The sequence below is a fragment of the Pezoporus occidentalis genome, unplaced genomic scaffold, assembly GCF_034315485.1.
Source record: "Pezoporus occidentalis ecotype Australia unplaced genomic scaffold, CSIRO_AGI_Poc_V1 ctg98, whole genome shotgun sequence".
Classification (NCBI taxonomy): Eukaryota; Metazoa; Chordata; class Aves; order Psittaciformes; family Psittacidae; genus Pezoporus; species Pezoporus occidentalis.
The window spans coordinates 1,848,899-1,864,732 of record NW_026916347.1 but is presented as its reverse complement, the minus strand read 5'-3'; the positions used below and the strand labels follow the sequence as shown (position 1 = coordinate 1,864,732).

Here is a 15,834-nt window from a genome sequence, read left to right as displayed (position 1 = left end):
ACAGTGATAACATCTTTATATCACTTTTACTCTCATATCATACACATAGCGTAGCCTGGCTATAAAAGGAAATTAAATGCATTTTTTTTGCCCAAGCACTCACAGTTATATTTTTGTCAGATATCACATCATGCTGATCTTGAAAGCCAAAACTCAAAAATACAGCCCCAAATTACGGGGCATTACAAGTGGGTTTAAAAATCAATTGCAAATTCAAATATAAATTAACACATTCCTTAACTTTATGTGCCATTAAAGCAATAATTTATTACACTTTAAAGAGATTATGATTTCTATGGCCTTAAAATCTTACAATTTTTAGAAGTTTGCACATTGTTGCTAGCAGTATTCATTTAATTCATACTTAGTATTGATCTGAGACATTAATTTTACTCTTAGAAAAAACATTCACTGCAAAAGTTAAGCATATCTGGTCTTACTTTTGATTTCCCTTTGGCTCTATGAGGTTGTAACACCTGCACTCTGCACACTTGCTTATTGACTTAGAAATACCAGCACTGGAATCACTTCATATAAGCACTTCTATCTAAAATGAAGGATGCAGTCAGTGCTCCTTCCACCAGCACAGTCTCAAATAAAACAGCAATAAGTACACTCTGGTGGATTTCCCATATGGAGAAGCCACACAGATTCTAGCTCTGGGGATGTGAATTGATTGCTTAGTCCCAGTACCACAGGGTTAAGTGAAACACTATCACAGTAATTTATTATTAAGAGAAATGGTGATGGCTTAGATTAAGAAGATTTGTCTGTCTCTTCTAATTAAGGTTAAGTTCTTAAGAAGCTTTACTACCCTTTGAAGCTACAGAGACTAAAATTAGGACTCTAGTTCTGTTTAAAACGTCACTAGGTTGGTCCATAATCATATGGTGATTGCAGCAAGGGACCATTCTTCCAGTGTTGTGATTCCTTGTTTGGAAGCTAGTGAGCCAAGGCAAGACCCCATAAATCAAAGTCTGAGTAGTCTATTAATCAGCAACAAGTTGGTCCTGCAGAATTTCGTAATGCTCTTGCAGTGACCCCTTGAAGACTGCATAATGAACAGGAAGCTGGCAAAGAAACCAGCTGTAAGACACAGGAGTTTCTATTGCTGTTTCTATTTCTATTCCCCAAATGGTAGCAGTAAGTAAGCGAGCTGTGTACAAAGAGTGAAGAAATGGTTAGGGGGGAGATCTGTTTTCAGGCTGTAAATGAACTCATTTTACAGTGGTGTTTATAATCCTTTATGTGACAATAACTTCCTAGGCTCTTGTGTCCTCACTTGGTGGTCAGACAGTCCATCAATCTAGACAATATCAAAACCTCAATGCAATAGATGGATCGCTTCCAACTTTTCTCATTATGCCCCTATTTACACAGCATAAAATGAAACTATGGAGCTCACTGTTACAGTATAGTAACAGCAAAAGAGTAAATTAAATTCAACAGTTTTTAGCAAATTTTAAGCTTGGATTCAGTTTTCCTTACCGATGTGTAGACCTAGAGCAGCTCTGCCTAGATTAGTAAATTATAAAAATGTGAAATTGGTGAAATGGAAAAATCAAACCCATTTATGAAGAACAAAACCTTCTTTGACAAAATATTGTCAAATTACCATGAGTATGGTAACACATTTGGAGGAAAAGAAGCCTTGATATTTCAAGTCACTAGTCAGTTTCTAGTTGGCTGGGATTAGGAAAATACTTTTCTGATAGGTAAGACATTAAATTATGATTCACTACAGAATGCCTTTCTCTAAATTATCTGATGCTGCATTGCACTGAGACAAAACAGAGAGTGTGCACCAACATTCTTCGGAAGTCTGCCAGATCTTATGAACCTGTCAGAAAGGACAGTGCGCAGGGAGCCACTAAACTCCTATTCAGCAGCTCACTAAGGGTTTAGTGCAAGAAAGCAAGTTTATATGTGTATTGATATGGATGAATTGTGAGTCCTGAGTCACAGGTATCTGACCAAGAAAATTTCTCATCAATGAATTCAGTAAGAGTCTACAAGCTTTTACTGATCAATCTCCTGAGCAATGAATGAAACTCAATTGCTCTGTTGGACTGTGTTTACAAACCTTCCATGTTACAGTGCATCTCTTTTGCTTTGCAATTTTTTTTCTCTTAGGTTAACTCTGTCATGTTTTTATAGTCAAGAGCATTCAATTAAGCAGCAAAATCAATGCCCTGCTATTCATATAACCACTCACAAAGTCTGAACAGCACGTATTCATGGAGGATCTCCCAAGTAAAATTTATTTGCCCCAAATAATCTTGTGATTGGTCTGAAACGAGGAATAAAAGGGCTCCAGAAGATTACAGGGAGTCACTTAGTTCAGACCCCTTTATTTACTCTTATTCAGATTAAGATGGGGATGAATGATACTTACCTTTAGTGAACAAAGAAGGTGGTTCACAAAATATTGTGAGAGAAGGATACAGTTGTGACCAGTCTACTTTAGTGTGTCCAAAATCTGGTTTCTGTTGCAGCAGGCATGAGCAGTTCCTGTGTGACACTGGCAGAGGTCCTGTGGGCAAAAGGAAGCCCTTTAGAGGAAGAAGAAATATGGGCACTCTTGTACCTGGCCACAGAACAGCTTCTGGACGACCTTCACAAAGGTGAGGTGAAAAGTATCTTCTTATGCTTTTTACTGTTGGAAATCCATTCTTGAGTTCTTTTGGCTTTGTGGGGTGGGGGCTGGGGGGAGAGACAAAAAGCACTAATGGCAATATTAGTATATTGATAATAAAAATGAGAAATCTTTCAGTGCTGCTGCCATTGCATGCAGACCACTCTGCCTGCATGAGAGATATTCACAGAATTTTGTTTTCAAATTACACATCAGATATTAATTCATCTAAGTACAACTATACACAGTGGAACAGAATGGAAGAGTCCTTCCTAAAGTCTGAGAAACATACACTCACAGAAGGTGCAGTGCCAGCTAGAATCATGTCTTTCATGTTCCAGCAGAGGAGAACAGGCAAATCCACATGGTTCCTCATTCAGCTAGGAAGATACTTTCATCATTGATAATAATGACTTATCATAGTAGCTAGGCAAGTCTTCATGACAAATGCTTGCCAAGCAGGCCAGCTGTATAAGAAAGCACAGCTGAGCAACCTGTCACATTTTGAGAACTGTTTATGACAATGGATATTCCTTCTGAAGGGAGAATGAATGAGATGTGTTCTTACCTCATGAGCATGTAGAACCAAAATACAAAATACTGAACACAAGTAATACGTAACTTCTGCTATAGTTGGAGGGGTGAACTTTTATTATCAACTAGTTTTTAATGGACTGGAGCACTATAGGAGGTTGGCTATCCCATCAGTTCTCTATTAGGTAGTCTAACAAGAGGGTAGAACATCACAAACAAGACAGGCACCAGGAATGTCCAAAGGAGTGCAGCACAGAGATACCCACCTGGATAGATTCAGCTCAGGTCCATCACAGCTTACTAATTCTGTCCCAGATGCTAAGCTGACACTATGCGCTCCTGATTTCTTGTTCAAAAAAAACCAAACCAAAACCAAACCAAAAACCCCAAAAAACCAAAACACAACAAGCAAACAAACAAACAGAAAGACTTTTTGGATATCTGTTGAATTCAGATAATCGGCCTATGTTCCCTATGCTGCACCAGATAAATTTAGGATATTATGATCAGAAGATGAAGAGTAAGCCAAGAGGAAGTAGCTGTGTAGAACCAAGCTGGTCTATAGGTTAAGCACGACTGCTCAAACATGTCTTTAGAGAGCTCAAGTCCAGAAGTGATGCCAAGTTGGACTCATTCTGAAGCTGAATCCCCAGTGCTACAGTTTCTTGGAGGGCAGCAAAGGTAAACTGCCTCTGCATAGCATCATCCCAGTTGACTAAGGCATATCCCTGGCTCCACATCTCTTAATTATAGCTATACTACTTCTGGAATCAGGCTTTTCTCTGGGCTAGTACTGCCACATTTGTGCTGCACTGTGCTTGAATCTTGCTAAACCTGTTGAGTGTCAACACTTGCTATAGCAGTATTTTCAGTGTGTTCGAGCACTAACTGGTTAGACAGGTACGCTCATTCCTTGGCTGGACAGCAGTACAGAAGGCTGGGTAATCTCCATCAATGCTGAAGTACAAGCTGGTTACCTGTTTCTAAAACAGACAAATTTCCCAGCACATGCTGGTTGCATTTGCATACAATATTACAGCAAATGAGGAAGAAGCAAAATAGGTTAGTTGACATTTGTAAGACCTTTAGTTTTCTAAAGAAGTAAATGCCACAATTGTTGCAGATACCAGCAGTCCCTAAGTCTTGAATCTCTGGGTCCTCTGACTATACAAACCTCCTAGGTTTGTATATATATGAGTTCCCAGTTTAACATTTTATCCATTTTTACCATCCATTTTCCTGGTACAGAGAGCCCTATCCCACATTACCCAAACAAGGGAAGCAGGGAAGGTCTGGGGCTTGACAGCTGAGAATCCAGACCAACACACAAGTTTGTGATGACAAGGCAGGTCTGAGCTCAAGCTGGGAAGCTGAGTCAGGATCAGGTCTGCTGTGGGCAACCAGAGTCAGATGGCCCAGTGATCACCAGGCAAGTCCACAGTGACAAGGCAACCCTGAGGTTCTTTTGGGAAGTTAGTCAATGTGTCAGGATCAAAGAAGTCAGCCAAGGCATAACTGGCTAAGCTGGACACAGGCACACCTTCACCATACCTCAGGCAGGGACTCAAGGCCCTAGGCTGCACTTAACTGAGCCTGGGATGGGCAGAGGATGGGGTTAGTTCCCAGGTGGTCAGGGCCATTAAGGCCTATTAGTGTCCTCGGGACCTTGTCAAGTTTAGGAGTCTGCATTTATCATTTGAAAGCACATTTGTTTGAAATATCCCCTCTTTTAAGAGATATGACATGCAGACAGAAAGACTGAATGTGAATAATGCTAAAATATCATGGCAGTTCTACTAGACTGCTAGAATCTAGTCTTAGTTTAGTTTGGTTAGCTTTCATATCTGCATTCTGGTAAAAAAAAAAAATCCCAAACTTTAGGTTAGTTGGAAATTATGTTTCCACTCTACAAAAAGTTTCATAGGTTAAAGCACTGGGACTTGGGAAGCTACCTTGGCTTCTGTTGACTGGTATGGTCTAGTCATCAAAGCTGGACTCTGCATCAGTTTCTTCATCTCTACAATAGGAATAAAGGTACTGAATCCTGACACTGACTTTCTGGCAAAGTAACTTGGCTTTGCTAGACACAATACACTGAAAAAGAGGTAACTAAAATGCAGAACTGACTATAAGGAGCACACAGAACAAAAATATATCACCACAGAGATTTATAATGAAGTCATGCAACTTAATGGAAATTAACTTAAGGTCTTTGCAAATGCCAGTTCAAAGTACCCGTACTTTATTGGAAGGAGTGTTCTATCCCTCAGATACTCTCTTGTGCTTTGCATAAAAAGATCTACCAAAAATGTCAGTATCTCTAGAATCTGCACACGGGATGTACTTGTGACTGTCCTTAGGCTTCAGAAATCCACTGAAATCAATATGTTTGTATGTGTGAAACGTGAGAGAGAAATCAAGTCTTTAACCATCACTGAATTCCACCTTACAAAATGAGCCAGGCATAAATGAGCATGATTCCACTGACTTCTGGGTACATCTCCATGAAACTTCATTGATGGGTTTGGCTATGCAGGTGAGACACCAGCAGTATAAATTTATGAAGCACAGTAAATTTAACACTAAAAACTCCATTATTTTCTTCAACATTTTTCAGACCCTACCATCTGTGTGATTTGCCCATGGTCAGTACTACTGTCTGCTGAAGGAAATCTGTCCTTCCAAAACAATGCATCTCAGACAGAAGCTGTACCTTTCAGTGCACCAGAATTGCTTCAAAGACAAAGTAAAAACCAGCACACTGGACTAACAAAGGTAAGGTATATTAGAAAATAAATCTTGAGAGTACCTCATGAAGACAAGCTTGCGGGTTTTAATGCAGTATACCAGGTATCTATTGTCAAATTCCATTTCTGATAACACTAATTAGGCTACAATAAGAAAGATTTAGATGTGTCTTGAAGCTTGCCATTAGACAGCATGCATGTCATCATCAAAATAAATTTTGGACATCAGTCCTCAAGATCTACACAAATGTATTATATGTAAAGGCCCACAGAAAGGAAGAATATTTCTATGAACATGATGCTTGACCAGATATGGTAATTGTAATTACAATCAGAGAGTGGAAGCACTCCCAGGAAGTCAGAAATATGTTCAGCTTTGTTAACAATTTACTTTTCTTCTCCCTGACAAATAAGTCTCTCTGGCAAGACAGTAAGATACAACACTCAGGTATGTATAAGTTTTACAAACCACTAGGACTGCATAACTGCATACTTCCCTCAGGCAGAACACAGTAGTTTCAGGCTCCCATGTAACCGATCACTTAGACACTATGCAGAAACGTAAAGCTTTGGAATAGATGGACATGAGTGCTAGTCAGCTCCACAGGTATGAGAGAGCTTTAATGACCAATGAGATTGCTTCAAAACTAAAAAAAGGAGTTAAAATTTCTTTTCCTACTCATGGCATCATTGGATAAAGGGAAGTCTGGCTCAACCGCTCAAGCTGAACAATACCCATTGCATGCTACCTAGTCTATAAGCCGAGTCACTATTGTACTTTCATACGCTTCCTCTAGTCTAGCTTGCTTTTTTTTTTTAACACTTCTTTGGCTTCTGCCGCTGGTGACCAGAGACACAAAAGGTGGCGTCTCTAGTACAACGCTTTTCTGTATTTAATGTTTCCTTTTCTGTTTTAACAGATGTTGGTGTATTCCTTAGGAATGACCCTCTATTGGTCAGCAGACTACCAGGTTCCTCCAAACCAGGCCAGTAACACATTTTTGTTTTAGAATAGAATCATAGAATGGTTAGGGTTGGAAAGGACCTTAAGATCATGCAGTTCCAACCCCCCTGCCATGGGCAGGGACACCACACACTAAATCATGTCACCCAAGGCTTGGCCTTGAATGCTGCCAGGGCTGGAGCATTCACAAATTCCTTGGGCAACCTGTTCCAGTGCCTCACCACACTCACAGTAAAGAACTTCTTCCTTATATCTAACCTGAACTTCCCCTGTTGAAGTTTGAACTTTTATTCTGTTTTATATTAGTAGCTTCAAAGATTGAGAGGCATAATCTGAAATCTCAGAGGGAGGAGCTTTATGTTTTGGACCACTAGAAAAAATTGGAAATCCTATGTCAAGGTGCAGACTTCACCAAAAATACTAGTTAATCCAAGTAATAAATTTAGTTGAGCCTCATCTTTACTTTCCTTTTTTTCTCTCTTTTGCTTCAAAAACCAGAATTGTTCCAAATAAGATTAATTGTGCGTTGCTGTTAAGAGTGAAGATGATTTACTCCAAGGCTGTAATAAGGAGCAGACTCTCCAGTGAAGTAGTTGAGTCACTGTCCCATGAGATATTTAAAAGATGTGTAGATGTGACACTTAGAGACATGGTTTAGTGGTGGATTTGCAGTATAAGGGCTACAGCTGAACTTGATGGTTTAGAGGTCTTTTCCAATCTAAATTATTCTATGATACTATGATGCTATGATTCTAAAATAGGAAGGCCTAAAATAAAAACATCATGTCCACATGATTGTGGTGCTGTGCACATTTATGTGCTTTTTCAAAGAATGGGATGCTACGTAAACTGAATAACTCTCCTTATTTCTGTGCAAATTCTACCAGCATCTCTGCTAATTGAAATTTTGCATTTTTTACCCAGAATTCTTTCAAAGAATTGTAGCACACATTTTGCTTCATTTCTGTACCCATGCCTTTGACATGTGTTTTTATTTGAAAAGCACAAACTTTTAGTAGATCTAACCTCCCTTTCGTGGGTATACATAGTCTAAGAGAAAAAGCTCTATAAGCTAAATGACTAAAATTTAAGTATCTTGTCTCTGTGGTAACAGTTTTGGCTGGTATAACTCCTCACCCTTTTAAAGCTAATGCTGTCACATATTTTACTTGCATGAATCTTTTAAGATTCACAGTCTAATTAGCAAAGCTGTGGAGAAATTGAGCTGTTGTCTGTCATCAGGAAGCCCCTATATGGCCTGATGAGTTTCCTTGTCGATGCCAGTTCCCTCTGGATCCCATTAGTGGCTCCATTTAGTGCTGTTATGCTGCCTGTCTGGAATTTTCCCAAAATTTAAAGGAATTCACTGCCCATTTCTCACCCAGAGTAAAAGGTTTACAGAAATGCCTTGTTGCAGTTTACAGAGCATTTCAGACCACTGAGAGATGTCATTTAACAGTACCTGTATTTTGACTCAGTCCCTCCAGCTGAGTGACCAGCTACACATGCTCTTGCTGACACTATGTGAGGATCTGCCACACAAAAGGCTTTCTCCTGAGTCAATTCTGGAAGCATGTGAGACACATCAGAAAGAAGCTGCTTTCTTACCAGCTAATGTCTATATAAAGAAAATGGTCTTGTTTGCTGTGGGAAGTGTCAGTGAGGTAGGTGCTACTTTCATATATTATCTTTTCTTTGGTGAGAAGGGAGAGCAGCGTCATGGTGAGCAGTTGCTTGAAATTAATGCTTGTATGAATTCAGGAAGTTAGATTTGGTTTTAGACCTAAGCAGGAAATTGTACAAGCAAATGAAGCAACGAAGCTATCTCTCACACCACTCTTACACTCCTGGGAAACGACACAAATCCAATTTGTACCTTCATTTCTTTTTGTTAATATTGAAGCAGTCATAACCTTTACAGAACCCTCATATTGGCCAGTTGTCTTTACACAAAAGATTTCTCCTTTGCCCCTCTGGTTTCAGTCTTTGAGAAATTTGAAGAAATCACATTTACATCATATTGAGAATTCAATTTGTCATTCTTGACTGGAACTGAACACCTGCTGTTCAATCAAGCCTGACCATGTGAAGTCTTTAATAAGTGAGCACCTGAGTCTTTTTCAAGACTTGAAATATCAACTAAGAATTTTTGTTGACAAGCTGAACGAAACCGAAAGAAAATACACTGCAGGGTTGTGGGTTTTTTTCCCTGTTTTCAACCAGTATTCATTAATATTCTGAGATGACCTTTTCCCTTGCACTCCTTATTACTCCATTTCCCAGTGTAAGAGAGAGTGTCCTCTCTTAAACACAGCTTGCATGAGAGCAAAAAGCCATCAAAACTCAATCCTGCTTTGTGTTAATCTGAGAAGATGAAGTTGTTTATACCAACACAATCAGCAGCCTCTGACAAGCAGAGGGCAAGGATCACTTCAATATGAGAGTCCGAAGTCCACATATCGTATGACATTGACTTGCAGTACTACTGTCTTCTAGGTAGAGCGGGTAGTCAACGAAGACAGCACAGCCTCTCAGCTTAACAGAAGTCATGTGATAAGGAAAAGGCTGCATGAGAAAATATCGGACAGCTCACCACTGTACTCCCAGATGAATTTTCACCAAGGTAAAAAAAGACTTACAATCTGAACTGTGTAATAAGGATACAGCCAGCCTTTTCTGAGTCTTTCCCAGGATAGGCGACTTGTTTAATTTCATGCTGTGGTGATTACAAGTAGCGTTGGATAGGATATTTATTACTTTACATATAAATGACTTCAGAATGGAAAGACTCTGAGGCAAGTCAGCAAGGTTTCTGTTCCTTATTTCCACAAAGGACAGTAGTCTGAGGGCTGTGAAGCAATGATAACGAATCAGCTTGCACAGATTCAACTCTTAAAGCACTTTGCATAAAACCTGTGCATATAAAAAAGCCTGATTTGAAAAATGCTTTTTATATGGAGTATGTTTTTATATTTGCATACTCCAGTGTATTTCTGAAGGTAAAGAGCGGGATTCTGTGAAGTTATCCTGTTGCCATAAAGAATATATATTCATCCTTCCTGATTGATTACTCAAGCAAAGATTTGTGAATTCTTTTTTATTTTAGTTTTGGTTTTGTATTCAGAGATGTTTTATAAATTCACACATGGATTGCTGGAGTGATTTCAAGACACAAGGCCAAATCCTGCTCACTATATAAATAAACCAGCATATACTAATTTCACATTTCATTTGACTAAACTCAAGATTTTATTATCCCACAGACTAATTCTCTAGCTGTAACTAAATGTGAGCTTCAGGTTCAGACAGTTAATTTTTTCTAGTCTCTATATTGTAATGTTCACTTCAACAAAAGTCTCTAATTCTGCAGGAAAGCGAAGGTTGGACAAAGCTATATGGGCATTTTTTTTGGATATGCTCAGTATTAGGCATATGAACAATCCAAATCCTATTCAGCAAATCACATGTATGTTCCATTAACTCCAGCTAGAATTAAACACATGCTTAAATACCTGCAAAACATTTCTGTCCATTAGGTATTACTGGTCACAAGAAAATGACATTCTTTTGAAAACATACAGATAAACCACCCTTCAAAGCACATCAGCTCACTCATTCAGAAACTGAGTTTATGGGTTCACACTTGCATAAGCTAGTAAAAACTCTGCTACTGCTAAAAGGGATGGTCCCATCTTCAACTCCCTGTTAGTTTCAAATTCCTGCCATTTCCCTTCTACTGGTTCTCCTGATTATGTATCTGGGGTGATCTCTGTGTTTTCTAGGGATTCAGGTCATGTGGCTTACACTGAAGGGCTTCAATGAATCAGGATGTTGATTACATTGAGAATGTGTGAGCCGCACTTCTCAAGGCAGCATTCCATTTCTTTCTTTGTATTTTATTAAAAATTATAACCTTCAGAGGTTCTGGAAAAGGGCAAGAGAATGCAACCAAAGTGAAGTTAAGGTGCAACAAAAGCATGTACTTCCTAATGACTTAGAATGACTCCTTAATGGAATTTCTGCAGCCAACACTGCTAGTGGCTTGTCTCTGGGCACTCTCCATCCCGCACACAGAGATAATACTTTATAGCTGAAGGTTTTGGGTCTCAGAATGTAGGAAAGGAGAACTTTGCAGGTTATCTGGACTTTGCAACCTTTCCACATAACACGTGGAATAGAATTAATATGTTAGATTTGTTTTATTCAGAATGTCTTAGGAGAACTATAAGAACTATTTTGGGTCAGAATAAGATTATGAAAGTTGTAGAATGAAGTTACCAAGCTTTCCTTGGTCTTTAAGGAGTTGAAGTCAGTGTTAGAAGACAGTGACATGGACTATATAAAAATTAGTCCAGCCAAATGTTATTTACATTATCATGCAGATACAATGACTTATAATTAAAGTATTGGATTCACCATATTTCTTTTCTGTTTCCAGACAAAGGGTCCAGGTTAATGAATTACAGTCAATCAACAGAAGATTACAGACAACTCTCTGTGGACTACAGTGACTCTAATAGTATTTCTGAAAGTACATCTTTGATACTGTCTAACCGAGGACACAGGAGAGGTAAGATTTTCCTGAAAGATTATGTTTATGAATTACATACTCATCTCTTTTGTCCCCTGAAATGTAAGAATACCCATGGAAGAGCAAAAAGTTCCTGTAGCCAAATGCCATCAGCATCACCTAACAAACCAAGCTTACATACCAGCGCCCCATCTCAGAAACATGCACATTTCTGCTCTCTATTCCACAGTTACACACCCTCCCTCCTGTTTTCAGACTTTTTTTTTCCATCCTGCCTGGGGCATTTGTCCTGAGCTTCCAGTCCCAGGAAGCTGTACTTTGGAGTTTACATCCTCACACTATGAGCCTCTGTAGGTAGGCTCCATAGGTACTAGGTCCTCCTGTGGCATGGATTTAAATGTGTTCTGCAAGCATGTGTGGTTTTTATCCCAGAAATTTCCTCCCTATAATCCTAACATCCACTGTTTCAGTTATGATGCAACAAGTTAAGCACACTGACTGGTTAGTTCGTTGATGTCATATATGACAGAAAACTGCTGAGTAGTCCTTTCTTTTTCTCACGGGGAAGCATTAATTTGGGTTTACGATATCCAGCTGCTGATTGTCATGAGATTTGTAGGAACATATTACTCACACTCTTCCAAATGTGAAAAGTTTAAAATTTACTAGGCAAAAATTAAAGGCATAGAGCATGATCTCAAGGCACAAATTTCCCTAGGAAAGATAGCAAAAAGCGCTCTGTGCCAATTGCATTATCACAAGCCTGCCAAGAGATGATTTGCAGAGAGAAAACAAATACTTCCTGGGAAACAAAGCAAAAACCCAAACAAAACACAAAACACAGCATGTAACAGCCTCTCAGCCCCAAGCCTTTGGCCTCAAGGATGAGGAAGGTAAGGCTACTCATACAACTGCTGTTGATACTCCTTAAAGGCACTTTTCTGAAGCTCCAGAATTGCTTTCAATATCAGCAGCAATAAAACCCTGAAATTGCAGCTGCTCCCTATGTGACGCATACATGTCAGTCACAGACGTAGTGGCACACAGTGAAAGTAAGCCCAGGAGCCTTTTTTGTAAGTCTTTTTAAAAAAATAAGGACATAAACTTGACAAAGGCCCATTCTAGTGAATTTGTGCATGTCTCAGTCTTCACTGATACACTGGTAGCTGTTTGTACTCAGGATTTTGTAAGAAAAAACTAAATTACATGAGAAAACAACGTGAGAACTTGTTTGCTGCAAACGTTCTTTGATGAGATAATGTATTAGAAAAATGCATTCTTCTCTGAAAAAAGATATTACCACCTAGTAGAGCACCATTATCAAGAGAGACCAACATTACTACATTAATCATCTGCAGGATCAATGTCTTTGAGGGCCACATGTTACTTAACAACAGGAATGTGTTGGATTTGTGATCAAAGCACAGCAGTCTGGCCACTGAAACTAGTCACCTTGTCTCAGTGCCATGACAACTGAGACAGAAAAACTAAGGGGAATTTCATGTGCTTGTCAAAATATATTTACACAATTATGTGAAACCTATAGTGTAAGCAGAGAACTTTGCAAGGCTTTCTTGTTAAAAAGCACATAGTTTCAGAACACAGGACTGAATCTTAACTTTGGTAAATAGCCCTGCATATTTGGCTTATCTCAAATCTCCCATTTTGACGCTACCATTTGTGGCTTGAAAACCATTTTATGCATATTTTAGCAATGTGTAGCTTTTCTAGTTTTTAAAATTGCAATTGGTGGTTGGTATACTAGAATTCAATGTCACATTTTCATGTTGGAATTCAGAGCGAGGTCTCAGGGTGTAGTTAATGGATATTTTATCTGGAGAAAAAGCTGACCTGTATGAGTGCTTCCACACAGCTCATCTTATCACCACTGCTTATGTAATAGTTTGATATGCAGTTCTTCAAATATGATCAGTGAAATGGTCCAACTGATGAAAAATTTAACCTTCCCACCCTTCCCTACAGGGTTTAAAACACCTCTGCTGCTATAAGAGATGTTCACAGAACTTTCATAACCTTTTCTGGTTCTACCTCTAAATTTCAACTTTCATATATTTTGACAGAGCAATGCCTATCCTTTCTGTAGCAGCAGAGATGACTGAAGGTGAGAATTATACAAAACTTATTTGCTAGTAACTCAGAAGCAGTCCTATATTCCTACCAGATTTTTATGCTGTAAAACCATTCACAATATATTAAATGTAGCAAATAACTGTTGGAATATTTCTAAACAGTTTTCCTTTCATATCCTACTCTGATTAAGCCAGAGAAATTTCATGGCTTCCCCCAGCCTTCCTTCCCAATTTTATGCCTGGAAATAGAAGAACAAAGAATACTAAGGGTAATTTCTGAACAGCAAAAGCTCTCCATATATGTGGAAATAACAGCCATTGTACCTACACAGCTATTTTCCAAATTACATTCACATGAAGAGTTATGAAGAGGAAGTAACAATAACTAGAGAACTGGGAATACTGCTGGTGTAGTATTCACTTAACCTTATCAAATACCTGTTTGTCATGCCCAAGTGAGGACACGAGAGGAGGTAGACAGTCTAAATTTCTTTCTTGTTATTGTCCCAAGGTCTGATGCCGAGTGCTGGTTAAATTGCTTCAATTGTGAAATTTCCTTTGTTCATTTCAGGGAGAGTTCCACAGACACACCGGTCATGGGACCCCACCCTTAGTGGGTCAAGGACACAAAGTAGCTACAAGCTCTTCATAAACAGGTAATCAGAACTCATGTTCCTGAAAGATGGATGTTGTCTTATTGCCAGGTGAAACAGCAACTAATGAGGCAATGTCATTATCAGAAAATGCCTGATTGCCATCTGAACCCGTTTTGATAATAGATACTGTTTACACAGAATTAAAGTGCACCTAGGCTCAGTTTGGCTCCAAGCGAAACAGTCCAAACACTCTAGTGAAATGGAGCTTTGGCCGTGATCAATCAGTGCAAAACAAGCACACTGAAGTTTTCTACCATTACTCTTTACCACTGTGTCCTGCCAGCTGTTACTGGCCTCCCAAAACAGCTGCCCCTAGCAGGTCTCTGGCATAATTAGACAGGTAAGGAGCAATAGCTTGCTGTGCCTGAAACAACCGCAAAGCAGCTCCACAGAGAGTGTGGAAAGGAAAAACATGTTGAGAGGGTGCAAACAGGCATTGCTTTAACTGCCAAGGTATTCTGCAGGGTCCATAATTGTCTACATTCAGATTTTGTATCTGGTCTTGACTTGCTGTCACATTAGCAGAGGCCTGACGTGTTCTGGAGTGGTTATGACAGACCATGCATATGATCCATCATTTTCAGTGGTTTATTTTCATTTCCATCTCAGTTCTTAAATCGATTTGCCTTGCTTTTGTCAGCCATATCCAGGCCTGCACCACCACTTTACTGAAGAGTTTCAAGTAACCCAGGGACACAACCAGTAAAGAACTTGGCTCTGTCATAAGGATTAGCCTCATTTCAGCCACAGTCTATACAACAGCCCTGTAGACATAGGCAAGGAAAGCTGAGAATTGTACAGCTGATGCTTACTCATTTTCAAAAGCTGGGGAAACACCACTGCTGCCAAACAAGAGTTTTCTAAACAGGGTGTTAGCATAGTGAAGCTGTAATCGTGGCTGTTTCCAAACAAAGAGAGATGTAACTACTGTTAGCCTGTAGGCACCACAAAGACCAGAATCCCATAGTTAAGCACCATGTAATCCCTACAGACATCCCATTTAAATCGAGTTCTTGACCCAGTTAAACAGGAGTTTCTTCTTTTAACCATGGCATGAATAATTCAGGCCCACAGGAAATGTTCTATTTAGATCAACACCCAATTAAATGTACCCCAGGTAAACAGTTGAACTTCCCGATAAATCAGCCACAATAATCTGTGTGATGTGAGATACCCGAGTACACCTCTAAACCTGCAATAAAGAAAGAACTACAAGCAGGATGTAGGATAGTGCCAGTTTTTGTGAAGAAAGAAGTCTCTGTCTACCTGTCTAACTACACACAAAAACATACATATGTGTGTAGACAGACATCTATATATGCGTTACACACCTGGGAATGCTATCAGTAACAGAAGATTTATTTACTGAGTACTTTGGAGCAAATGCAATGCTTCTGACTACCAACCTGGGTATTGTCCCCATATCCTTGATCTAAAATCATGCTGCCAAGAAAATGTTCCCCTCCTCTGCTGAAAGATGAACTCTTTTCTCTAAATTTCCAGCAAGCTGTTTACCATAGAATTTCAGGGACTGTAAACCTCACTTTTGGTTGTAAGCATCTGCAAGGCCCTAATTTAAGTACCACAACAACAGTGGAGTTTAATTAGTTTGGAAACCACTAACTTCCCATACAGAAGGACAACCAACACAAAACTTAGTGATGGGTTTACTATCTT

At 39.2% G+C, this 15,834-nt stretch overlaps 2 protein-coding genes across 5 annotated transcripts in view; one reads left to right on the top strand and one right to left on the bottom strand.

Annotated features, from left to right (window-relative positions):
* The window catches only part of MAPK8 (mitogen-activated protein kinase 8), a 192,600-nt gene that overhangs the window by 75,095 nt on the left and 101,671 nt on the right, over window positions 1–15,834 (bottom strand). The window lies entirely within an intron of this gene.
* Window positions 8,348–15,834, top strand: part of FRMPD2 (FERM and PDZ domain containing 2) — a 62,787-nt gene continuing 55,300 nt past the window's right edge. For all 4 annotated transcript variants that reach the window (XM_062606864.1, XM_062606867.1, XM_062606866.1 and 1 more), the window contains exons 1-4: window positions 8,348–8,548; window positions 9,381–9,503; window positions 11,319–11,450; window positions 14,073–14,157. In XM_062606864.1, coding sequence (XP_062462848.1) covers window positions 8,386–8,548; window positions 9,381–9,503; window positions 11,319–11,450; window positions 14,073–14,157 — 503 coding nt within the window. In that variant the 5' untranslated portion in view covers window positions 8,348–8,385. The remainder of the gene's footprint in view (window positions 8,549–9,380; window positions 9,504–11,318; window positions 11,451–14,072; window positions 14,158–15,834) is intronic.